The 26,171-nt window shown below is 42.5% G+C and overlaps 1 protein-coding gene across 7 annotated transcripts in view; it reads right to left on the bottom strand.

Moving 5' to 3' along the window:
* PLCE1 (phospholipase C epsilon 1) overlaps positions 1-26,171 on the bottom strand; it is a 278,460-nt gene that overhangs the window by 85,525 nt on the left and 166,764 nt on the right. For all 7 annotated transcript variants that reach the window (XM_066600696.1, XM_066600699.1, XM_066600700.1 and 4 more), the window contains exon 4: positions 20,212-20,528. In XM_066600696.1, the coding sequence (XP_066456793.1) occupies positions 20,212-20,528 (317 nt within the window). The remainder of the gene's footprint in view (positions 1-20,211; positions 20,529-26,171) is intronic.

The raw sequence follows: 26,171 nt of genomic DNA, 5'->3' as shown, positions 1-26,171 counted from the left end.
TGATGGGCTATCCTAGCTCTATGTAATCATGTTATAGGACAAGAAAGTGGCTATTGAAGTTTTTATACAACGTATTGCACTTTTGAACAGTTATCTTTTTGGATAGGAATAAAAATTGGATCTTATGTGCTGGACAAGCTTTCCATCTGACACTACAAAACTACCCCGAGACCAGGGTTGGTCCCAAGTATAGGATTTACAAGGCTTGATTGGTGAGCTAAAATAACCTAGTAAATAACCAGAATTAGCAAATTAGCAGAGAATATTAGGAATACAACCATGTCAGAATAGGGGCCCCAGTATAATGTTCTGGTCCATATCAGTATGAGATGAGACCGGAATACTGGAGAGATGAGAATTCTATATATTTGATTGTTAGCGTTAAGTATTGTGGACTTGTAAACTATTGATGACTTATCATCAGGACGACAGTAGATTGGTGCCCCCCGCCGATCAGGTGTTCACTGTCCTGATTTCTACTGGAAGCAGACACCTCTGTTCTCACCGTGGTGGGCCAACTTTATATTTTAGGTCAAGTCCCCATTCAATGAGGAAACGGACTGCAATACCTGAGGATAGCTCATCAATAGTTTATAACTAGTATTTATTAGGAAATTCTAGTACCAGTGTTTCTGGTGACACAATGCGCCACACAGCTGTGCTACATGGTACATGCATTATGATCCCCACACATCACACACACAGCTCTACTACATTCATTCTGACTGCACACATTACACACACAGCTCTACTACATGCCACACACAGCTGTAGTACATCCATCTTGATTCCCACACATTACACATACAGCTTTGCTACATTGTAGATTCATTAAGATTCCTACATATCACACACACAGCTCTACTACTTCCATCTTGATTCCTACACATTACACACACAGCTCTACTACGTCTGCTGACCCAACACAGCACATTACACACACAGCTCTGCTACATTGTACATCCATTTACATCCATCCTGACTCCACACGTCACATACAGCACATGACACACACAGCTCTGCTACATCCTGATTCACACACATCACATACACACAGCTCAGGTATTCTACACATCACCAGACTCCTGGATACATGCGATTCTTGACTCCACCCACACAGGTGATCACATGACAGTGACATCATCACAGGTCATTCATCCCACTTTCTACCAAACTGCACAATGGCTCCTCCCACAGCAGTGACATCCCCATAGGTCCTTCAGCTCATAAGATCTCTTACCAAACTGCACAATGGCTCCTCCCATAGCATTGATGTCACCACAGGTCTTTCAGCCCACTGGATCTCTGAGGTGACAGTAGGTCAGTGTCCTCTGTCAGGACCACTTAGTTGTGTCTGAGATAATAACCGCTTAGTTGTATTCTCATTTTGTTATTTTTGTCCTCCCCTTTTCAAGAGCCCTAACTGTGTTGTTTTTCTGTCTGTCGGGCTCTGTGTTTTAAATATTTTGTAGGACCTTCAATGAAGTCACCAGGTGGTGGAGCGATGATGTCACCAGGGGGTGGAGCATGAGAAGTGCTCACATACTAATTGACAAGTGGTCGTTAGTAGTTTGACTAACCCCTTTAAGTGCTTTCGGCATGTTATATAGTTTTTATGTAAATGTGTAGATGGAACAATACATCCATCTTCCCTACTTGCAGATTTCCCAGAGGAGCATGAACGGCCTTATAAGTCTCCTTACTCACCTTCTAGGTGCTCTCCTTAAGGAGAAACAATACCTTTCCCTACCCATAGTCTCTATGTAACATGCTGTATGTAGGAGTAGTGAATTAGGGGTGTGAGCACATAATCTGCAGGTATTTAACAATAGTGAGAATAGAAGACCTAAATTAAATGATCACGTCCAGCTTCTCAAGACTTAATATACCTTATTAGCACCCAAGAACACACATTGTTAGTTTGTTCCAACGCCTATTTAGAATGACTGATCAGAGGAAAGGTTGTATACATAAAGGAAATAAAGTCCTGTGTATTCTCAGGCAGATGTACAAGGAAATATTTACGTCTGCAGACACAATGGCATTACTGTCCAACGAGAAATTTCCATAATTCCACTCGGAGAAGACATGTAATGGATCACCCTATGTACTCTACATTAAACCAAGACAAGATAAAACTTGTAATGCTTAATGAAACCACCGTAATCCCTGTCAACCTAACACAGCCAATGTTCAACTACAAACTCAATTACTCTCATGAAACTCAGATACTGCAATTTGTGTCACATTCATTTAGGACTTTAATCCCAATTAGAAACCAGATGGACAATTGATGTAGAAGGCAAAAAAAAAGAAGACATGACTGTGTAAATATGCGTAAACACTACAGTAATCTCATTTACCTCCAGGGTCTTCTCTGCACAGAGAAAATCCAATTTCTCTTATTAAATGCATTATGTAACTTCATTTCTGCAATTGAAGCAATTGTGGAAATGTTACCAAAAAGAGATCAGTATGGATAATTTATGGTGTGCTTTCCAAAAAGAGATCGCTGAAGTGGTTTACTGGTTGACTATATGTGTAGTAAACTCAACGGCGCTCACAAGAAAAACTATATTCACAATGTCTGCGGAGGCAACAAACGGGTGTATTTAAAAAGACGTTCTTATGGGGAAGCATTGAAAAACCTTTTCCAGGGGATTAAAGAAATACCCGTGTACACAGTTATGGAGGAAGGTATGAGCGGCTGAACAACTGTGTCTGCAGTGAAGGTAAGCCCAATAGTTGTTCAAACTATCCGAAATCCTAAGGGAAAAGCTTGTCAAGAAAAGTATGTGAAGAGGTTGTATAGGAGGAGAGTGATACGGTGAAAAGAAAAAAGGAAATGGAGCTAAATGGGAGATATGTTACAGTAATATGAATCGGATGAAAGTGAATAATGGTTGGGAAGGGATGTGGAGCAAATCCAAGTGCTAATTAGACACAGTTTCAGAATTTGTTGGACTACATGAAGAACAATCAAGACATGCCAGGTGGAAGAAAACTGAGACATAAATGTTAATTACCACTGTAGTAAATTATTTCATCCAGGACTATAATAGGTAAAGTCCCCTGGTGCAAGCACCGAGTCATGATTGACTCCTAGGCTGATGTAACAACTGGGGATGAGCGAGTATACTCGCTAAGGGCAATTGCTCGAGCGAGCATTGCCCTTAGCGAGTACCTGCCCGCTCGGGAACAAAGACTCGGCTGCCGGCGGCGGGCGGGGAGCTGCAGGGGAGAGCAGGGAGGAATGGAGGGGAGAGCTCTCTCATACTCTCTCCCCACTGCTGACTGCCGCAACTCACCTGTCACCCGCGCCAGCAGCCTAACCTTCTCTGCTGAGTGGGGAGATACTCGCTAAGGACAATGCTCGATTGAGCAATTGTCCTTAGCGAGTATACTCGCTCATCACTAGTCACAACGTGACATTTTCTTGGCAAACTATTTTGCATGGTGGTTTGCCTTCCCCAGTCATCTTTTACCCCCCAGCAAGCTGGGTACTCATTTTACCGACCTTGAAAGGATGGAAGGCAGAGTCAACCTTGAGCCGGCTACCTGAGCGACGCGGGGACTATAATACTGACCGGTTAGGGCCGAGAGCACTCTACTGTATTTCGACTCCCTGTTTGCGTCCATAATACGGAAGTGCGTCCCAGCTTGACCATGGATCTCCTTACCAAAACTCCATTCTTATGATGCTCGGTGTTCGTGCCGGTAGACCGGCAGTCGGGTCGACACACACTTCTGTATTACAGATGCAAAACAGAAGCCAAAATACGTCAGTGTGTCACTGGCCTAAGAGAAACAACATTTTGCAGATACAATGCCCAGTTAGTTTCAATGGTTTTCTTTAGCATCATTTCTTTTTGTTAGCCATTAAAATCTGTCATATCTACAAGATTATTGTTCTTCTCTTGCTGAGAGCAATAAGTTACAGTTCTCATTGAAATCACTGAGCGGTCCTTGTAATGGATGGGCATGGCAGGTTACTGTGAATGAGGGAATCCTGTTTAGAATTCCATATTAGGATACCTGATTATAGGTTTTCTAAGCAGGGCAACCCATCGCTTAGCTATTACAAGTCTTAAATAATCATAGGCCTACATTACTTTCAAGACCTTGCCAGAGCCTTCTGAGGGTGGAGCAGAATGCCAACTGTCGTTTAGCTATGCCAAATACCAACGTAACTAAGAAACCAAAAACAAAACTCTTTAAAACTTTATAGAAGACAACTCAAGGCCTCATACAAGCTAGTGACTCTCTATATCACACAGGTGAAACACAAGGCCCACAGGCTGAATCCAGCCAGCTGTCTCATTTTATGTCACCCGCCGGCTGGGCATTTGACCTTAAAGGGGTGATCCAGGCAGTGCCCGCCGAGATACACCAAGGTCACAGCAGAAGCACAGCTCCGACCCCTGTGTAGTGGCTGGCAGTCATAACTGCATGCGCATTTCTCACTGAAATCAATGGGACCCCAGTCTGCAATTACAAGTGCAAATCTCATTGATTTCAATGAGAACTGCGTTTACAATTACAACCAGCAGCAACTAAACAGGAGTCAGAGCGGTGGCTTCAGCTCTGGCCCCGGCGTATCCTGGCAGGTGCTACCTGGATAACCCCATTAAAGGAATTCTACTCACCCCACCTGCAGCCCCGGTCCAGTGCAGAGTCTGTGACCGCTGATCTCTCCTGACCACCGACGTCTGCACCGAGGTGAGAGAACACCGGTCACAGACCCAGCAGTGGTATTATATGCTGCGCAAATCACTCATGTGAACGAGCCCTTACTATACAATTACAATTGGCAACCGTCTGAAGGCAACCATAAGGCTGATGTGGCCCTCGGTGAAAAGGAGTTTGACACCCCAGTTCTATACCAACTGATAAAAATTATTTCCTAATCTAGATTCACAATAAAAAATATATTGATTAACCAAAATGATGTACAGCATAGATAGTGCTAGGTCAGCCAGAAAAACCTGTGTGATGTTAAATAATCTTGTATAAAAAGGAAAGAACTACAGAGGTAAGGGCGGCTTCACATCTTCCAGACGGAGGTCTTGTCACAGATGTGAAGAAAAAGTCATAGCCAATGGGTCCATGCGCTGCTTGGTTCCGACCAGAGAGAGAACCGTTCGGCCGCGGTGGATTCACCTTGAATGAAGCAGGAAAGTAGAGTCCCCAGCGCAGATGTGAAAGCACCCCGACACCTTTATGGTCAAATATAAGTTTTTCTAGTTAGCCAATACAAGTATCACCTCTATAATACTTTTATCACATCTATCCAGAATGGTTAGTTTATACATTTTAATGTGTACAAGTGCTAAATCTGAGGGATAAAATAGTCTCCCAATTCCAAAACGAAGGTTTCCTTGGCATCTAACAGCCCGGACTGTTTATACTATGTAGCTGAGAACGGTCTTCTGCAGCTTGACGGGCACAATCTGAAAGTGCTTATTGATCTGTCTCTGCAGCTCTCCAGTAACTTGCAATGTATTCCCTCAGCGCAGTGGCATCACACGGCCCATTACCAGTCACCGCCAGCCTCTGGACGGCATGGTATCTCTAGTACAAGGAGAAAAGAAGAAACGGAAACTAGGCTGAACGTAAGCAACAACCTACAACGTTTCCTTATTAAGTCAAATAGATGTCTCTCACTACACATATTAGGACCTCATTCAGACGAGCGTGTTTTTTGCGCGCCTATGTGCTCGGAAAAAAATGTGCTCCTTGCTTATGCGGAAAATGCAAGAACGGGCAAAGTTTGCTGCGATTTCTTCTCCATGAGCAGAAAATCGAAATTGATTTCTGCTCATGGAAATGAAATGGCGTTTTGCCATTAAATGCTATGGGACTGTATTTGCTGCGGAGTCTGGAGGCAGACGCCCGCTACAGACTCCACAATGCAAATACGCCCGTGTGCAGGAGGCCTTATACCTTTTTTTATTTGTTTTGTAAACAATAAAGCATTTCTTTTTAAATAAAGTTTACTTAAAAATGTGCTTGTACTCAAAGCAGGAGCGGAAATGGATAAATACACATATCCACTAGTAAAGGTTGCTATGCGTCGTAGTCACCACTTCCATCTTTCCCCACTTGCCTCCACTGTTGACCACGGAGCACAAACATCTCCTGTCCATGGTAGGCACCAAATTCTGGCCTCCTGCCAGCCCCTCTCTGCTGCCCGAAAGGTGCAAGCGTTTACACGGCCACAGTCCTGTATTTCTGTCTACCTCCAATCCAAGAGCACCTTGGGTTATAAAAGGAAGTGTCTAAGCTTTTGGTCTCACTGAAGGGGTTATTCCTATGTGCTAATTTCCCGGTTACTGACTCAGGCTATACCCAACTTCTCTGCATTCTCCATTCCTGAGCTTGCTGTATTGACCATTCCCTGTCTGCCCCAAATCCTGGCCTGTTTGTTCCATGCCTAACCTGCTCTGTGTGCCGGACCTTTGGACTATGTCTTGTATTTAAGTATACACTGCCTGCCTCAGTCCCAAACTCCTTCGACTACACCGCTGAGGTATCTTGGACTAATTCTAGTGTAACGGCCTCGGGACCCCACAAAAACCCAGATCTTAACTAGTTGGTAAAGTCTGGTCAAGATCGCTTCTGTCTTAGGAAGTGGAAGCATACTGCCAACCCAAACTTCATACATTTTTCGACCTATTAACTTCATACATTGTTTCTCCCCTCCAAATATTAGACAGTAAAGCAGTGATTGCGCCCGACACTTCAGTCGCAACCAGTAAGGACCTGCCTGCATTTAACGGTGAAGTAACGCTGTAGTGTAATACCAACCTAACCAATCAGTCTAAGACTGCACCATCTGTCAATGTGGTACTGTAGGACATTGCACCCACGGCTGCCGTCGGGTTAGTAGAGGTAAGCCCAGGCTAATGAATTTGAAAAAGGGCACATGCTAACCGGTCAATGACCATTGCAAAGAACACAATTTGATTTAATCAAATAGTAGTCTCTGTCATAACACATATTAACCATAAAGTTTGTCATATCGCTTTTGTAAATTTCTCTCTATGTTCTTTCTTGTACTTTTTCCCATCTGTTTTGTAGACAATCAAACATATCTTTAGAAATAAAGTCTGAATACTCCTTCTAGGTGCCCGATTTTGATTTTTTTGGCCAACGAGTGTATAATTGAATTAAAATATAGTGGAAGACATTAAATGATAACTTTCAACTCCAATGAGTCCCATAAACTAAAGTTATGTGCCCATAGCAGAAGAGGCACCGACTCTGGGTGTGTGATTCTTTTATACTCATTCGTCAACCTGTTTCCCCGCTGTCCACCCACAAAGCCGCTTTGTGAATACAGCGGACACCCAATGTAGTCTTATTATAACACGAACAGAGGCAGCAGGTAATATTACTTCCCCCATCAGATCCCGGGCACATCAGCGAATCAAATCATGTAGACCAATAGACAGCTCCTAATCTGACCATCCTCATCTCTTTTCACTTTGCAGGTTGACGTTAGTATAAGTATCAGCAATCTGTGCACTGAGAATGCTTTCTGTGTGCATGTGGACAAAACGAAGTACAATCTTCAGGAGCGGAAGAGACAGGGGTGTTAGAATGTGCCCCCCGCACTCCCTGAAACAACATGATGGATGGCTGATGGACCGATTTCATTGGCCATTGACCACCACTTACCCATTAATCTCTAAGGTTCATCCATATAATGCATGCACTTCATTTTTCCATTTTTTATGCCTCCTACTTCAACAGTGTCCTTGGCGGCCATCTACTTTATCTACTGCTTGTCCCGGCCCTGCCAATAACTCATGCTTTCCAATTTAGCATGAAGTACACTTAAACTTATACAATCAGGTTACTTATCTGGACAAGGAAGCACATCGATCCTACAATATTTTAATAGCCATACCCCGTCATCTCTCGTCTGCCACCAAAACTAATAGGCCTCAATTACATGATCTAATTAGAAGCCTAGGAGTTCAGCTGGATCCTTCGGGTACAGCCTGTACTGAGAGGCTGCAGAACACACAAACTCCAATTGGAATGAAAAAGCATTTTTCCTCATACAGCAATAATGAACAATACTAAAAACTATTAACTCAAACGGATTGCAAGAATGTCATGAACTTATGCAACACGCTTCGGTTATATTTAGAAGCTAAATATACTTTCTGCATTGTTATGGGTTTTCAATCAAATTCTTTATGCCTGTAATTGTAATGCTGTGATCTGAACTAATTGTATTTATACTTCATAAAGGAGGTGGAAAAGTTTCTATAGGTTACAGTATAGCAGCAATGGGTGACTCTAGGACACCAGGGCATATAACATTGGGACATGGCTCCCACATCACCAGGTCACTGAAGAGTGGGCACATGTGTTACAGGTCATTGTCCATTTCCAAATATCTTATTCGGGAACTTGAGTTAATAGATGGCAGTCTTCCATTCATGACTTCCATCCGTTAGCCAGAGAACAGAATGGCTACACAGATGGCCTCTCACTCTGGAGGACCGAGCATGTTCGAGGACTCGTACATCCTGGGCATGAACAGCTCATTTCTCCTAAAGTGGTGCTGTAGGTTAATTAAACACTCGTTACCCCATTCCCCCACAGATTACCAGGGGTCTCAGAAGTGGGACAGCCTCTGATCAGCCAGGGATTCCCAAAGGGGACATCCTACTTAGGGAGTGAACAATAACTAGGTCAGCTTTTACTAGTTCATGTTTCCTCCCCGCACCGTGGGTGATTACTTTTACTTTTATGTTATTAGTTTAGTTGGGTTGTATTTTTCTACAATTTGGACAGAGTTAACAATCACACCACATTTTATGATTAATTAACCCCTTCCAATCCAATTTCCCTGCCAGCAGCACACTCTCCATCTCTTATTTATTTTGGGTGGGAAACAGCGTTATGGATTCCTTCAAACACAAAAATTATCTGTCGTGATGATTTTACTAGTAATTTTTTGAAAACGAACCCTTTCCAATCCAGTTTTAGCCTTTTTCTGACATTAAGATTTCCCTGCGTAGCTCTGATGCTGGACGAGGGCTGACACATGGTTATAACAGTATGCAGGACAGAGGTCGGATGGAGGTCTGTCCTGCATACACATGCAGAACAGCCTGCAACATCGGAGCTCTGTCCTGCATAGGGTGAATGCAGACAGCTGGGTTAAATCCCACTATTCTCGCAGCAGGATGCGACCTGTGCCCCTGCCGTCACCTGTGGCTCACCTCCTCCGGCGTCTTCTCTATGCTCTGGGATGTGCCGGCCGGCGCATCAGCGGTGACGTTTCTGTGCGGGTCTCTGCGAGGCTCGGACAAAAATAGGACATGCCGCGATTTGTTTACCGCACGAGTTTTCACGCGGTCAAATCACAGCTGTCTGTATAGGATTGCATAAACCAATGTAATTCTATGGCAGCGTGCACGGGCGAAAATTCTGCAGGAGATCTCGCTGTAGAATTTCCGCCCGTGTGCATTCACCCATACTATTAGAAAAATGTGTCGACCTTTGTCCAGCATCAGAGCTATGCAGGGAAATCTTAATGTCTGTCGAGGACCGACACTGGATTGGACAGGCTTAATGCAAAATGCAGGTAATTCCACAGGGTTCACTTACTTTTTTTTGCAACTGTAAGTAAGAACTAAATAAAAAGAGTTAGGAAATACAATATTATCAAATAGTGAGTTTCCAACCCTGTAGAATTAAAATGTCTAAATTCTGTTGACTCTTGGACATCTACAATCTAAAATGATGTACATCCGTATGTATGAGAAAGAAGGTAGCAGTCAAAGTTGTAATCGCTTCCTTTTTAAACTCTACATGAACATTCCCCATGGAGAATGGAAAAATCAGGCTGAAGGCTTCTTCATCTTTTTTTTATTAGTTTGGACAATTATTTTCAGCATAAAAGAACCCGTTAAATATCTTTACCTCTGACTTTGTATCTGAGTTCTGTCATCCTGGCTCCTTCAATGTAAATACAATTCAGGCTTTTTTTTAATAGCAGAATAGCCAGAAAATCATCCAGCACTCACTAGCTGAGGCCAACAAAAGCATGACTGTATGGTTAAGAATTCTCCAGCAAGTTTATAAACAGGGACATTAATGAACGGCACTCATTGCTAAAGGAAGAGGACACTGATATGCAGAATTCTTTAGATTAAAACAACTGCACATTACAGGTCTTCCTTCACCTTAATGATTTTCATATGGGGAAGGAAGATAAAGCTTCATTAAATATCATACTCAGAAGAAGTCCTTCACAGAAATATGTGCACAGGGCAGAATTCCCAGTGGATAACTTCCACATAAATTCCGCCTCTAAAATCCACATTAAAACCCTCATATATTTTTTTTGCCACGGTTTTCCGCATGGATCCACATGTGAAATTTGCCCAGTCAATGTGAAAAATCGTATATCCGCATAAAGAAGTATCAGGTTACTTCTTGACACGGAAACACTCGTTTCCGCATCAGAGTTCCGCACACGGATTTTTCCAAGTTACGGAGCAAATTCAATGTGCGGATCCACAACGAAAAAGAGCAGACAATTTCCGCAGTTTATAGGGGTGGGGATCGCCAATGAAAGTTCCACTGTGATTCCGCTGTGTGAACATACCTTTATAGAACCTGACATCAGACTGATTGCCCAGCGACCTCTCTTTACCGTTATGGAAACTGGACAATTCATTTGAGCCCCCATGAAAGTCAGATGATATTTTACATAAATATCACTTAAATTACACATCAGATTAAAATTGAAAATCTTTACTAAGATAAATTGTGTAATTCATTGAGAAAAAAATGGTGAATCAACTGTTAATGGAAACCAAAATCCTCAACCAATTAAGGGCTGGAGTCCAAATGACCCAGAAAATCAATATCTCTGGCAAATGCCAATAGAGCTACATGGAATATGGAGTCTGCTTCTGCAGTGAGCAGAAGTTGACAGAAGAGTAGCCCGAGTGGTTGTGCCAATTCTAACGGTATAACGGTGGTGGCTACTCTGCCTGTGACAATGGCTCGTGCAGCAGGTAGATTACAACTAGTGGTTCGTGTATTGTCTGATGTGACGCCAGTGCCTTTGAATGAGTTCAGCATATTGAAATAAAGAGAAGATTCCAAAAAGGTTGCACTAAAATTGAAGGCACACAGTTTACTGAATGCTTGCAAATAAATAACAATGTTCCCACTCTTCTCTGGTATAACCAATAACTTTTCCAACTGCCCGGCTGCAGCATCAAAAGCAGAGAACAGTTTGGAAGCTGAGGAGGGCACCAGAGTGGGGAGGAGAGTGACAGCCTGGATGGCTGCAGTGGTCGCAGGAAGAACGAAAGCGTGGAGAAGAGGTTGGGAGCTGTATGGGGCGTTATCAGGGCGGTAACAAGGCGTTACCTGTCACTGGGCAGGTTTCCATCCATCTTTGTGATGGAGACAAGATACAACAGCACCGTTAGGCAGAATACTGCAAAGTCATGCAGAAGTTAGTTAGAGAGACACCAGACATTAACTGTTAGGGACCCAGATGAGGACAATACACATAATAATGCATGGGTACACACACACACACACACACACACACACACACACACACATACACTTCACATGAGGTTGCTAACAAAGTGCTATGGGATTCCAACTCTGGAGCACTACACTTCCGACAGTTTAATCAGAAACATGCAGACCAGTAGCCCACCAGAGGTCATTCTGTAGGGCTCTGGCAGTGCTTCTTCTGGTTCTCCTTGCACAGAGAAGCAGATACAGGTCCTAATTCTGGGTTGATACCCTTTTACAGTCCTGTCAAGCTCTTCTTATATAATAGCTAGAGATGAGCGTGCGTACTCGGAAAAGCACTACTCGCTCGAGTAATTTGCTTTATCCGAGTATCGCTGTGCTCGGGTCTGAAGATTCGGGTGCCGCTGCGGCTGACAGGTGAGTCGCAGCGGGGAGCAGGGGAGAGCGGGCGGGAGAGAGGGAGAGAAAGATCTTACCTCCGTTCCTCCCCGCTCTCCCCTGCAGCTCCCCGCTCCGTGCCAGCACCCGAATCTTCAGGGACGAGCACAGCGATACTCGGATAAAGCAAATTACTCGAGCGAGTAGTGCTTTTCCGAGTACGCTCGCTCATCTCTAATAATAGCCTATGTCCTGGTATCTGTTCCACAGCCTTGAAACTGTGCTGGGGGATGCAACGAACCTGGCAATAACATGCATGAATGTGCCATCCTAGAGGGGTAGGACTACCTGTGCAAACTGATCACGTTACAGGTACCGTCTTATGCCACCAGTATTGACAAGGACATTAGCAGGACACAAAACTAGAGGAGAACCAGGAAGGATCGGAGAAAGTAAATGGTCTGTGGCCACCAACTGCAAAACCATTCCCTTTCTGGGGACTGTCTTGCTGTTACCTCTCCAGTTGTCACTTTCACACTAAAAACATTTTTTTTCCTTTTGTTTCTTGCGTGATGAACTCTAGTTTTCATTTATCTGATTTTGGGAACATATAGCATTTTGATTGCTTCTTATTCCATTTTTTTCTAGAGGCAATAAAAATCTGCAATTATTAAATTTTTTTCTTTTTATATTTATAACAGCATTCAACGAGCAGTATAAATAGTATGTTAAATTAATTCTGCAGGTCAGTATGGTTACACTAATACTAATACTACCATATTAGTTTTAGGGCTTATTCCGACGTGCATATATCGGCAGGGTTTTCACACCCAGCCAATATACGCTGTCCCTCTCTGCAGGGAGGAGGGGGGCTGGGCCGGAAGCAGTCCACTGTTTGCAATGGGAGGGACGGGGCGGGAGCTAAGTTCCGCCTCGTCCCACTCCCTTCCATTGCAAATAGTGGTGAGGAACGAAGAGAGGGGGCGGAGAGGGAGCGGGAGCTCAGTGCACTGCTCCCGGCCCGCCTGCTCCCCCTACATAGAGAGACCGCATATAGCGGCCGGGCGTGAAAACTTGGAATAAGCCCTTATACTAATATATAAAAAGTTTTTACAAAAAAAATGTTCAAACTTTTTCACATTTTTTTTTAAATGTATTTTTTTTATTCCTGCATTTAAAGACCACTAACGGTTTTTCTTTTTTTGCCAGCGGTGCCGTATGAGAGGTTTTTTACGGGGAGAGTTAAACTTTTTAATTCTATGATTTGTTGATTTCTACGATGTTTTAATAGCTTTCTATTTCATTTTTTTAAGGTGAGATTAAATGAGCAAAATTGTGTGGGTTAAATAATGTTCTAGATTTGTGATTTATTTTTTCACACAAAAGGGTGAAAAAACAATTAAAGCCAATTTTCCTCATTTAAGCAAAAATAATTCTTTCCCAACTCCAATCTGGCAATCAGAATAATCACTGGATCAACAACGCTTCTAAAGTAATTAGTGAGAATTGAAAAAATAAAAAAGAACAAAATAAAACTACACATAATTTGCATCACCACATCCCTTACAACTCGTACAATAAAATACTACATTTTACATCCAGCACAATAAATTGCATTTAAAAAATGAAAATGCCAAATTAACCATTTTCTGTTCACCACCCTCCCCCAGAATACAGATAAGGAATAATTAAAAAGTTATATATACCTCAAAATGGTACCAATGGAAACTACAAGTTGTCCTGCAAAAACAAGCCTCATACAGCTCTGTTGATGGAAAAAAAAAATGCTCTGGTCGCTGGAATGTGGTGCCACACGAAAGTCTATATTGTGCAAAAGTAGTAAAACATAATAACACCTATAGAAATTTGGTGCAATAATTGTACTGAGCCGAAGAATAAGGAATCATAGAAGGCAAAAAAATCCTAATTAACTCAAAAATTTCTTCACAGAATAGGATTAAGAAAATAACCTTTATTGACTTAGTTTACAAGCAGAGCAATTCAGTAATTAGTGCCAGATAAAGATACAACATTGAGGAGAGGGAAGCCCAGATATGGACTTGTCCCTCCGATATTTCCAATAACAGGGATTCTTACCACCAAAAATGATGCTATACTCAGGAGAGGTTCTTCAGTCACCAGAAATGGTGTAGCTTCAGAGGTACCATCCCAAAGTCAATAAGTCCGCTTTCACACGGGTGACAAAATTGCACGATTTTCTTGCAATGCGACGATGCTACAAATTGCATGTATGTGAAGCCCTTTCCAATGGGTTCCTTCACATTACTGATGTTTTATAGCTGGCTACATTGCGAGAAAAAAAAGCATGCTCTATACAGCAGCAATTTGCCATGCTTTGTAGCTCATGTATCCCTATGCAGCGTTCTTTTGTGTTGCATCGCATTGCACAAAATTGCAGTTTTCGTGTGGTTCAATGCAACGTTTACAGTAGGGAGTCCTACTGTTTGTCCCTAACATAAGCCCTGTAACATGCTCCGGCCCTAATTACATGATGTGACATCACCATAGGTCCTAAAGGATAAAACATGCAGAGCCTGACGCATATATCTATATTACACTCAGGTTCAGCACTATGGAGCAATTCCAGCAACCTCATTGGTTCTGATTCCCAATTCCAGCAACCTCATTGGTTCTGATTCCCAATTCCAGCAACCTGATTGGTTGTTTGGCTTGTCTGATTCAACCTCATTGGTTGTTTGGGTTCCCTGATCCAACCTGATTGGTTGTTAGTGCCGAACTTGAGTGTAATATAGATATATGCGAGCCTGACAGCAGCAGTGTGCTTACAGAACCTGTGATGATGTCACCGTCATATGATCAGTCACCTGAGCTCTGACCTCCGCCCCTGATCCCATGATGGTGTTGTCATCATAGGTCCTTCACTTTATTAAAAACTTACAGAGCCGGACACATTTATTTATTTTCAGCCCCACTTCAGCACTATTCAGCAAATCCAGCAACCTGATTGGTTCTGATTCCCAATTCCAGCAACCTGATTGGTTGTTTGGGTTGTCAGTTTCAGAATTCCAGCAACCTGATTGGTGAAGAGTGCTGAAGTGGGGCTCAAAATAAATATATGCGAGCCGGACAGCAGCCGTGTGCTCACAGGACCTGTCATGATGTCACCGTCATGTAATCAGTCACCGGCTCTGAGCTCCACCCCTGATCACATAGCGGTGATGCCATCACAGGTTCTAAACCAGCAGAGCCGGACAGCAGCCATGTGCTTATAGGACTTGGGATGTCATCACCAGATCTGAGCTCCACCCTTGATCACATGATGGTGATTTAATCACAGGTCCTAAAAAAATCAGAGCCGGATAGCAGCCAGGTGGTTACAGGAGTTGTGATGATGTGACAGTCATGTGATCAGTCACCTGTGTGGGAAGTGACTTGAATGGCTGTGATTGGTTCATCAAGCACTGCAGTGATTGGCTGAGCCGCAGTACTTGAGAACTAAATCAGAGCCTGCACTTCCTGGAGGTGGGATTTGTAAACCCCTCAACCAGGAAGCACTGGCTGAAGGCTAAAAACAAGTGCCGTGAACTTCCGGAGGAGAAGTGCGGCGGAGTGAACAGCACCTGTTAGGTAATGTATTGGGTTTTTTTCTGCAGCTATATTTATATATATTTCAAGCGCCCCCGCCGTCCCGTTCCCCCCCACAAAAAAATAAATAAAAATTCCAGCAAAAGAGCAACACCAAGTCATGATATCGCCCCAAGAATACCCAGCGATATCACATGAAACACAGCTACAATATCGCTGCAATTATCTCGCGGCGATATTGCGATCGCCCGTGTGAAAGTGGCCTAAAGGTTATTTTTTAGTCCTATTCTGTGAAGACACCCATTGGATAAATGTAAAACACAATTTATTTCTACAAAATGGTAAATGCCATGAAAAGAAGTCCCAAAAAAACCAAAAGGTGAAATAGTTTTTTTTTCCCATTCCCTCAGCAAAAATTTTTATAAAAGTTATTTAATGCATTATATGTACTCATAATTGGTTCCAATAACTCATCCCCAAAAACTATAAAGTGTCACACAGGCGTCTGTGTCCCCAGCGGTGGTGCGGCAAGCTGCTAGAATCCTCCCCGCTGTCCTCTCTGCTCAGCTCTGTCATTCCCCGCCATCAGCACTGTGATAGGCTGTGAATGATCAAGCGTTTGCCGCTGCTTTAGAATTCTCCCTGCTCGGCTTTCAAAACCCCCGATGCCAGTGCTGTGGAAGGAAGCGCTGTGATTGGATCGAGCGCCGGCCAATCACAGCCGGCGCTCGATCATTCACAGCCTATCACAGCGCTGACGGCGGGGAATGACAGAGCCGAGCAGAGAGGGCAGCAGGGAGAATTTTAGCAGCTTGCCACACCGCCACCGGGTGGGAGGTGAGTATGGAGTTTTGGTTTTTTTTTTTACCCAGCACATACTCAAGTATAGCTCAGCTTATACTCAGTTTTATGTGGTAAAACGTATTGACTCAGCTTATACTCGTGTCGGCTAGTATATACGGTAAATACTAAAATTTATTGTTCTTTTATTTAAAACTTTTTTGAAATTTTCATGGAAAGTACAATAATGGGTTCCCTTTTTTTAAATAATTATAATTTATATTGTTTCACATTACAGGCCAACTACGGCGATGGTTCAGGTTCGCATGTTTGGTGTGTTTGTTTTTATTCATATTTTATCATTTTCATTTTAACATAATTGGTCCCTATGAAGTCTGAGGGACAATTACACCATTTCTTCTTAGGCTCCAGTCTTCTGCTGCCACTGGGGAAGTCATAGGAGCCCCAGTTACAGGTAAAAAACACCAATTAGTCACTGGCAGTGCTGATTTGGGTCTGCTAAACCCCAGAAAACATTTGATGACCAAGCCCAGCAGAGGCAGCGGTACTGATGCTTCCTCTATTCACTACAGAGCACAAGACACAGGTGGTTACAAAATGCTTCTGTGCCCTCCTCCGTGTCCCATCTCCCGACCAGCTCCAATGACACATGTTTAAAGTCCAGGACCATGTGGGGTGCCTGATGATAAACAGATTTTATCATTCTTACAATACAGCCAGAGACTGGGCCTCGTAGCCCACCATATATTAAAGCCCCAGTTTGCTGTAGCAACCCAGCAGGAGCCAGCGATGTTATCGCAGTGGTCCGTTGGGTGACAAAAGGACCCCCCTCCCTCTGTCAGCCTTTTACATGCCAAGGTCGAATTGATCATGCCATGTAAAGAGGTGAACTGCTGGGATTTCTACGGTCCTCGCTGTTTCAGCAAGTTCCAGGCTGTTATCCAATAGCCGAGCGCTCGCTTCCCCTGGCACCAGAGAGCCATGTCAGGCTTCTAATGCAGTGCTGTTAAAAGGCGTATGGACAGTCATTAATGGTTCCTTTAATTTCCCTGAGCAGTCTATCTATCATGAGTGGTCAGCCTCAGCTGATTGCCAAGAGACCAGATTCTCTTTGCCAACTCTGACAAAAGAACAATTTCGCCTCTACACGCTCATTTGTACATTTTTAGTGCTGCTGACCATGTACTATCCGGATTTCTTCAGTCAGCGAACTTGAGAGCTGTGGAACCGTTAGGCCGGCTTCACACGGATGAGAAAATCATGATTTGTGCGTTGCGAGATGTACAAATATGAACCCCATTCTTTGGAATGGGGTCATACACACGAGTGGGGCGATGCGTGAAAGAAATCGTGGCGTGTCCTATCTTTGAGCGTGCTCTCGCATCTCCCATTGTTTTCAATGGGTTGGCAGCAGCATCGCAACACATGACGTTTCCCCATTGAAAACAATTCTCGAAACTCGGCGATCCTCCGCAGCGGCTACCAGCCACGCTGGAGGATCGCTACTTCCCCGAAGTGATGCAAGGTGGTTTTGAGATAAGAAACACGTCCCATCTGTAGGGAAATCGGATGTTGGCTAGTGAGATATTGGGCCGTAATTCATGGCGCAATATCACACATTCCCGTGTGAAGTTAGTCTTAACAGCTCTTTGCTGGGGCTCATAGAGGTGAATGTCGAGTTTCTATGCATTAATAGGTATTCTGCTGCCACTGTTTGTAGCGTAGATTGCGCTCCTGTGAAGTGCAGTAGAAGTTTGATACTAAAGCGGTTGACAACGTTGATATGCATGCCTTTACAGAGAATATCAGTACAGGATCAGCCCTTTTAAGTACAGCAGAGCCCCTTTACAAAAGGCCATGGCACGTCTCTGCATTATACTGTCAGTCCACTGATTTGTCAGCCGCTTCAACTGGCGACAGGACTGCCTGTCTTATCAAGTGAATGATTTCTGAATTAGGCCTCCTGCACACTCCTATATCTGGGGCCGTGAGCGGTTTGTGTTATTCCGCGATCAGCACCCGGCCCATTATAATGCTATGAGGCTATGTACATAGATGTTTTACTCACGGAACGATGGTCAGCTTGAAAATAAATCACGGCGTGTCCTAGCAGAACCGGCCAGTGCATGCCAATGGGGTGTGCAATACGAGTTGCGTTAGAACCTCTCGGACGCAGCTCGCTCTTACGGCTGGTTGTGTATCTTGCCTAAGGGTAATTTATCTCAGCAGCTTGTAGCAAGTGTAGGGTACTTTATTATGTGCACCTCGCTCTTAGTAAATTATATACTGGAGACCAAGAGGCTTGAAACCAATTTTTGCCCAGGAAACCTGTTATCCGCGTCTGTTTCTAGTTACAAGAGTTACGAGATAAATAAGTATTTGTGAATGTAGAAGGAAAATGAAGTAATCAAATTTCTTTGCCAATAAATCCCACATACTATGGAATGCATTTATAGTTAAGCCTATAGATGGCAGATGTGTTATATATATAATGAAGTCATCACTTTAGGCTTACTTGCCCATATTCACAGGTGGCAAACGTCTGTGTTCTACTTACATTCACAATAACGAAAATGTAGCCAATGTAATTATGCACAGTGAAGCCTGGATGGCGCTTGGTGAGGACCACACACAAAAACTACATAGCAAGTCTGCCCCCGAAAACTGGCAGCGCTCACCCGCTGCTGTTGTCTCCGCACATAACAGCATTGCCTCAAATAATGGGATCTCCTACAGTGCAGAACACTGTCCGTGCGAAGAACATCGGGATGACAGCAAGAATCCTCGGCAGACCTAGATACGTCGTGCTGCAAGTACCACCGGGAACAAGGCTGCAGTAGCTTTACTTGTCAGCACCGTTTGACTATTTACATCTACATAACCCTTTATTTTTTGGTTTTTACATGCTGTACCATGAAACCGCTACAATACTGTATGTAACCATACCTCTATGGCCATTTTACACGGGACGATTATCTCTCAGAATCGGTCAAAATTCCCACGGCAGTCGCCATCTGTCAATGACTGCCTGATGGCAGTCATTGGGATGACAGCAAGAATCATCGGGATGACAGCAAGAATCCTCGGCAGACCTAGATACGTCGTGCTGCAAGTACCACCGGGAACAAGGCTGCAGTAGCTTTACTTGTCAGCACCGTTTGACTATTTACATCTACATAACCCTTTATTTTTTGGTTTTTACATGCTGTACCATGAAACCGCTACAATACTGTATGTAACCATACCTCTATGGCCATTTTACACGGGACGATTATCTCTCAGAATCGGTCAAAATTCCCACGGCAGTCGCCATCTGTCAATGACTGCCTGTTTACTGTGAAGGGAGGTGAGCGGTCGGAAGCAATCTCCGGCCCGCCCCACCTTCATTTACTGAACGATTACCGCTCCCGTGTAAAAGCGACAATCGCTGGGATGACTGTTGGGGCGCTTAATCATTCCGTCTAAAAGGATCCCAATGCTGTGTTTGAAAGTAGCGATTATGGTAAAAAAAAAAAATTTGTGAAAATGAGCGAAAGTGGATGATAATCGTTCCGGTTAAACGCGAGCTAATTAATGACCTGATTGAGAATCGTTGGAAGCATTCGCTTTTCATCTGTCGTTCAGTTTCAGCAGGACTAAAAATCATCATTGGCTCATCATTGTCTCGTTGCGTTTAAACACTCCTCGCTCAGTCTGTCAGATAAGGATGGAAACGAAAAGTGAAGGACTCTCAACGATGGCTTATCGAAAAGGGGCGTAAGCCACTGCCAGACTCCACTGGTGATGGCTTATCTCCCACAAGAAAAAAATATTAGGCGTGATGAAATCCAATATACCCAATTCTTCTTCACCCAAACATCTGCCATCAGAAGAGAGTTGGTGAAGTCTATCACATACAATTACTAAAAGTGTGAAAACAATCAGATAAAGACCTACCTCATTAAATCTTGCCACTAGCCCTTCTACAGTGTTATGTTCTCCATTCTTTATCTTCAACAGAGACGCTGACAAAGTTGTTTTAATGTCTGGAAAGTTTGTAACATAATCGGTACTTCCAAGATCTTTTGTCAAGAAGCAGAGGTAATCAATGGGCAACACTTTCCGATAAATATCCTGTTCTTGATCAGTGAGAATGCTTGCGATTTCTTCTGGGAACTGAATGAGATGTTGAAGATCCACCAACTCTTTACTCAGTCCTACTGCGCTGGCTGTCTGGGAGTTCGAGGCTGCCATTGTGGAACACGGCTGGCGTTCTAAAATGAAGGAACGAAATATAAGAGCCTATGCAACAACATACAAAAGTGCATTGCTAGTACACATATCATGCATACAGAGCTGTAAGAATATATATATATATATATATATATATATATATATATATATATATAGGCAAATTAACATCAACTAAACATAATATTTACTTTCACTTTTTTTCTTATTTGGTTGGCAATGAATGTACGAGTTGCATTTCTGCATCTTGTATGTGGTTTATGTGTAACTTTTTTCAGAGCTCTTGTGTATCATTGTTACGACATTGTTACGGTTGTACTTGATCTGTACTTTGTCTATGGTTTCCAAATTTACATAAGAGATTCCCATAAAAAGTCTGTGTGTGGCTGACAGGTCATTCACTCTTTACTGATTACTTTCTATAACAGATAGCCTTCAATCCTATTAATTCATCTTTACAATCCACTAGGGCCCCTTTACACAGGCTGATAAATTGTTCAGCTTCCCTCATCCAGCAGAAACCTGAACGATTACCATTCATTGTAAATGAACGCCCCGAATGAACGACAAACAAGAATTCATTCACTTCCTGTTTGAACGAGGGATCGGCCCGTGTAAACAGGCAGTTGCTTACTTATGAATGACTGTCCGTTTGCTGTAAATGGAGGCGGGTGGACTGGAACGATCCTCGGCCCGCTCCGCTCTTATTCACTAGTGATGATCGTTGCTGTGTAAAAGCACAGGAACAAATATCACTGGGATGACACCACAATATACTTCTACATCCCCTCCCTTATTTAGCAGGTATATTTGTATCCATCGATAGAACTAATAGGATATCATATAGACGTCCTTCGTTAAATAAGTCTATCACAGCAACGGGCTCTCTTTAAATGGACACTAACTTTTTAAGCAAATTGCGCTTATAAAACATCCAGTGTGATAACTAGCAAAACTGTGTTGCTGGACATGGCAATAATGGCAGAACAGGAAGTGGAGAAGGATCCTTCATCATGCTTATTGAAGTCTATGAAAGCGTGGGGGAGGGAGTAACAGTCAGACATGGTGCTGAAGCCAATGCTGAGTTATCTGCTGTTCTTTATTCCCATTTCCACTGCTCAGTCTTGCACTGTCCTACATGAGGAAATGTCATGTCTTTGTGTGTTACAGACAGAGAGCAGAATTTGCAGTTTTCTGTACACACACAGAACACAGCACTGCAGCTAGGCTCCTCCCATCATTCCTGAAAGAACTGAGAATCAGCTAAATACCTTGAGAGGGGGAAATGGGAATAATGCAAAAAATAAGCCAATTAATGGGTAGATATAGCTTTATTCTTCATGTACGCCGATGCCAGCCTATTTTAAAAAGGCATCTCAAAAAGGTAGGTACATTTTAAAACCAACTGATAACTAATCTTTATCTCAATGTATTCAGTGTAATTATATGAACAAAGTTAAGAAAAACTTTCGCAAGAATTTGTAAAGTGTGGCAAACTTATCATGTAAAAGCAGCTTGAAGTTTTGCAGCCTTTAAGCCGTGTATTGAGAATGGTGCTAAGGCCCATTTAGATGCAATGATTATCGCTCAAAATTCATTAAAAGTGTTGAAAGTGAGCGAATCGTTATGTGTAGATGCGTGCCCATTGTGCACTTTTAGATAGTAAGTCATTTATTGTTGTCTTTCAGTCCATTTAAAATCCATCGTTTGGTAGTTCGTTTATCATTTGGATTAAATGAAAATCGTTCAGTCGTTTAATGGTTTTTACCTCATTTTTTTCTACCTTCACTGATGCATACGCCATTCAAACAAACTATCATTCAATTATCATTTATCGGCCATTTTCCAACGATAATCATTACGTTTAAACCGTCGTCTTTAAAAAAAAAAAAAAAACATTGCTCACTTTTGGTAGCCTAAACAAATTTTAAGCGATAATCGTTGCGTCTAAATGGAGCTTTATTCATATATCTGGGTCAAACTCCATCTGCATTATTATTTTTGCAAGGAGCAAGAACACCGTCTACAAAGCCGGGTTCCAAAATGTAATTCCCATCTTCATTCCTTATCCTTAAACATTCCTGTCTCTGCCGTCATTTTTTTTAACTTTGTGTGCTGTTTGGTTAAACTGAACAAACACATCAACAGATCGACAACAGAAAGGATAAGCTTTAGAGGAAATGTATATGGAAATGTCCACTTGTAGATCTTTAGAAGGCAGCAGTCATTGGGTAGACCAAGGTAGTTACCCAATATTTAGCAAAATAATTGAGCACTTCCAACCCAACAACTTCTCCATTCATAAAATTCATCACTTTATATCTTGAAAGTTTAGATAATATCTTCTGTGTTACTGTAATGCCAATGAATGCTGTGTAACTTTTCCCATGCACCCCCCATACTCTGGAATTCAACCAATCAGATTCCTCCACCGGCTTCAAAAGCAATACGAAAAAGCACCTCTTCAGAAAAGCCTATTTACCCTGCAGTTACCCTCTTGCCACCACATTACCATATGACCACATCTTACCCTCACCAACTATCTTCTCACCGACCCCTCGTAGATTGTAAGACCACATTGGAAGGGTCCGCCCTCCCTCTGTACCAGTCTGTCATTCATTTGCTCCATGTTTAGTTTAGTTTATCGGACTTGTTTTTTGTTTAGTGTTATGTACTGAAAACCATTTTCACACCCTGGAATGAATGGAGTTTTAAAATAAATAATAATAAAGAGCTAGTTTCACACCAGTTTTCAGTTTTGCCGTTTATGTCATTTCATTCCGTGTTCATAAGAAAAATCTGTCAACTATTGATCTAATGTGTCCAAGGACACAATAAACTGCTGTAAACAACTGCAGGGAATAAACAGTCTTACATAAATGATGGACAAAACCCTGTGCACCTTAGGAGGCAGTAAACCCACTCTAGGAGCCAATGCAAGCTACCAGAGGCACATTACCTACCTGGCCCCGGTCATACATGGATCATACATGCACTCTACATACAGCGAAACACAACTATTGTCATTTCAAAGTAACAGATGGTTGTCAGAGAGAAAGTAACAATAAAAGGCCAAAATAAACCCCAAAACATTTTTTCGTTGAGTGTAATTAATTCAATTTTACCAAAAAGCTGTGTTATTATTTTTGCAAGGAGCAAGAAGAGTGAACAGAGTGTACAAAGGACAGCCGCGATCCTCTAATGAATAATGCCAAGGGTTAATAGCTCAAACAACACCTGCTCATTAACAAGACTGCAGATGTTAATTAAACAAAACAGGAGATCTTTTAAATAATACATTGAAATCCATATAAGCCAAAGCTTACCAGCAAAGCAGCTTTTGTGTCGCTATGGTATGAAATCAACAAATCCCATAACAACACAACCAATAGGCTTAAATCAATTTCCTGCAACCTCTGAATTAGGGTTTTAATGAACAGAAAAATAAGAAACTTCTGGACCGACTGTAATATCTCAAATATCTTTTGAATATCTATATTATATGAAAAGCCTTTGTTTAAATGTAGCTTCATTATTTTTTACCAGGCTTTGTGAAAATAGGAAAAAAGTTAAATATGGACCAGTAACAACAGCACAGCATAACTCAGTAACTCCACAACAACTATTATAGATATGAAGCAGCATCTTAGAACGGCTCCAATAATAAGAACGCCCCCCAGTGGCATGTTGTCTTTAAAGTCAAGGCTCTGTGGCAATTTTGTGCATGGCAGAAACTAGGGCTAGGCAATTAATCAAATTAATTTGATTAACCCTCTCCAATCCAATTTGTATCCTGGTTTTCCTAGGGGGCTTACTCTTTTTCTGCCGTTATACAACGGCGCTATATGCTGGCTAAAGCCAGTACTGCATGAGGTGATAGGCTCCTACGTTGGATAGGCTCCGACAGCAGAGATGCTGGCAATATACAGTAAGAGAACCCCGATAGACGTCTTCCATCATCGGAGCTGTACAGCCTTAAATCATGTCTTCAGAAGTCAGACAGTGGATTGGAAAGGGTTAATCATTTTGCTGAGGTACAATTGTAACTTTCATTAGAATCATGAAATCGAAATTAGTCCTGCCCCTTGTGGGTGGGCTAATATCAGGCCAGGAGGAAGTGGGGTGTGCAGGATGCTGGGAAGAGGAGGATGTGATGAGGGGAGAGAGGACAGTATATGGGGTACTGGGATGAGTGCAGGGTATGGAGCCTCATCCTTCAGGTGTCTATAACAAAGGCTCAGACCCCATTCTTTTACATAAAGGAACCGCATACATAGCAACTCTATGATAAGTACTGACTGCCAGAATTCAATTCTGATAATCAGTAGATATTTAGGAACTGCTGTGTATGTGATTCCCCTATATAAAAAATCTGGTGTCTTGGTATTTTTACCTTAGTTAGCAACAATTAAAACAGAAGAAAAAAAATTGAGATTAAAATCAAAAATCAAGAGCAGATTGGAAAAAAAAATGAGATTTTAGTTTTCAGCCCTAGCGGAAACTAAACTTTACAAACTCAGTAGACCACTGTGTGATATCGTCTACTGCTGACGCTACCCAACTGGGGTCATGTGAAATCACAGGTGTATATGCGTTTTCATACATCTTGATTTTAGGGGCCACAAAGAATCTAGCGATGCTTTAGACGTATTATATTATATACATATGTGGTCTACATGGGCTGTATATCATGCGCTGCAATCTATAGCCATAGAGCCCTGAATGCATGGCTCATACACCTGGCTGTACTAAAGCTCGTTGGGTTAAAAGATGTAAAACTTCCCATTCAAGTGCAGTTACATAGGAATTTCCCGTCCAATGTCGTGCAAATCGAACAGAAAAAGAAACATTCCACTGAATGCCATTAAGCAGACGCTCTCCGACATATTTAACCAAAGAGACCCATGCTGTTCTATACTAACAGGCCATATGGCTTCCATGCACTGATGTACAAGCCAATCACATCATTTTGAATCAAGGTAAAAACAGAAAGTCTTGACAGGTGGCACAACTCTTCACAAAAGAGAAGGTGCTTGAGACCAGGATAACCTTTATTTAGTACAGATAGCAGCACATTGACACGGTTCCGGGACGCAGCCACTTCCTCAGAACAGCTGGATAAGCCACAACTTGTGGCAGAAGGTGGCATAGTTGCATCCACTACAATAGAGGAGTGAGTCGGGTTACGCTGGGCTAAAGTGCCAATCTCTTGTGAAAAGCTGCACCATCTGCTCAGTATTTCTGTTTTTACCTTGGTTCTTCTGTATGCTCCTGTTCATAATGAAGGCATAGCCTGGGCTCACAGCACCTTGTATCCACACCTCACCCATCACCAACCCTATAAGGATACACATTACTGGGTTTCCAAACTTTTTTCTCCCTTCTCCATCTAATTCTACATTCCTTTCAAATTACATCATTTTGACCCCAATTCTAAGTTTCGGTGAGGCTACAGCATTCCTGGTTTCCTTCCCTGTAAACAGCTTGGTGAGCCAAACTTGGCCCCTAAGCCACAAGTTTGAAGACACAAGTATAGACATACGATTGCATCTAATGCTTAACTCCTGTGCCGTGTTAGGGCCCTTTTAAATGGTCTTCATTAAAAAAATGTCCTAACCCTTGGTATTTACAGCTGATATGTAGTCTTATACAGCTTCATGGCAAAT

This window comes from Eleutherodactylus coqui, chromosome 4 (genome assembly GCF_035609145.1).
Source record: "Eleutherodactylus coqui strain aEleCoq1 chromosome 4, aEleCoq1.hap1, whole genome shotgun sequence".
In the NCBI taxonomy this organism is placed as follows: Eukaryota; Metazoa; Chordata; class Amphibia; order Anura; family Eleutherodactylidae; genus Eleutherodactylus; species Eleutherodactylus coqui.
This window is presented reverse-complemented; position numbering and strand designations above follow the sequence as displayed.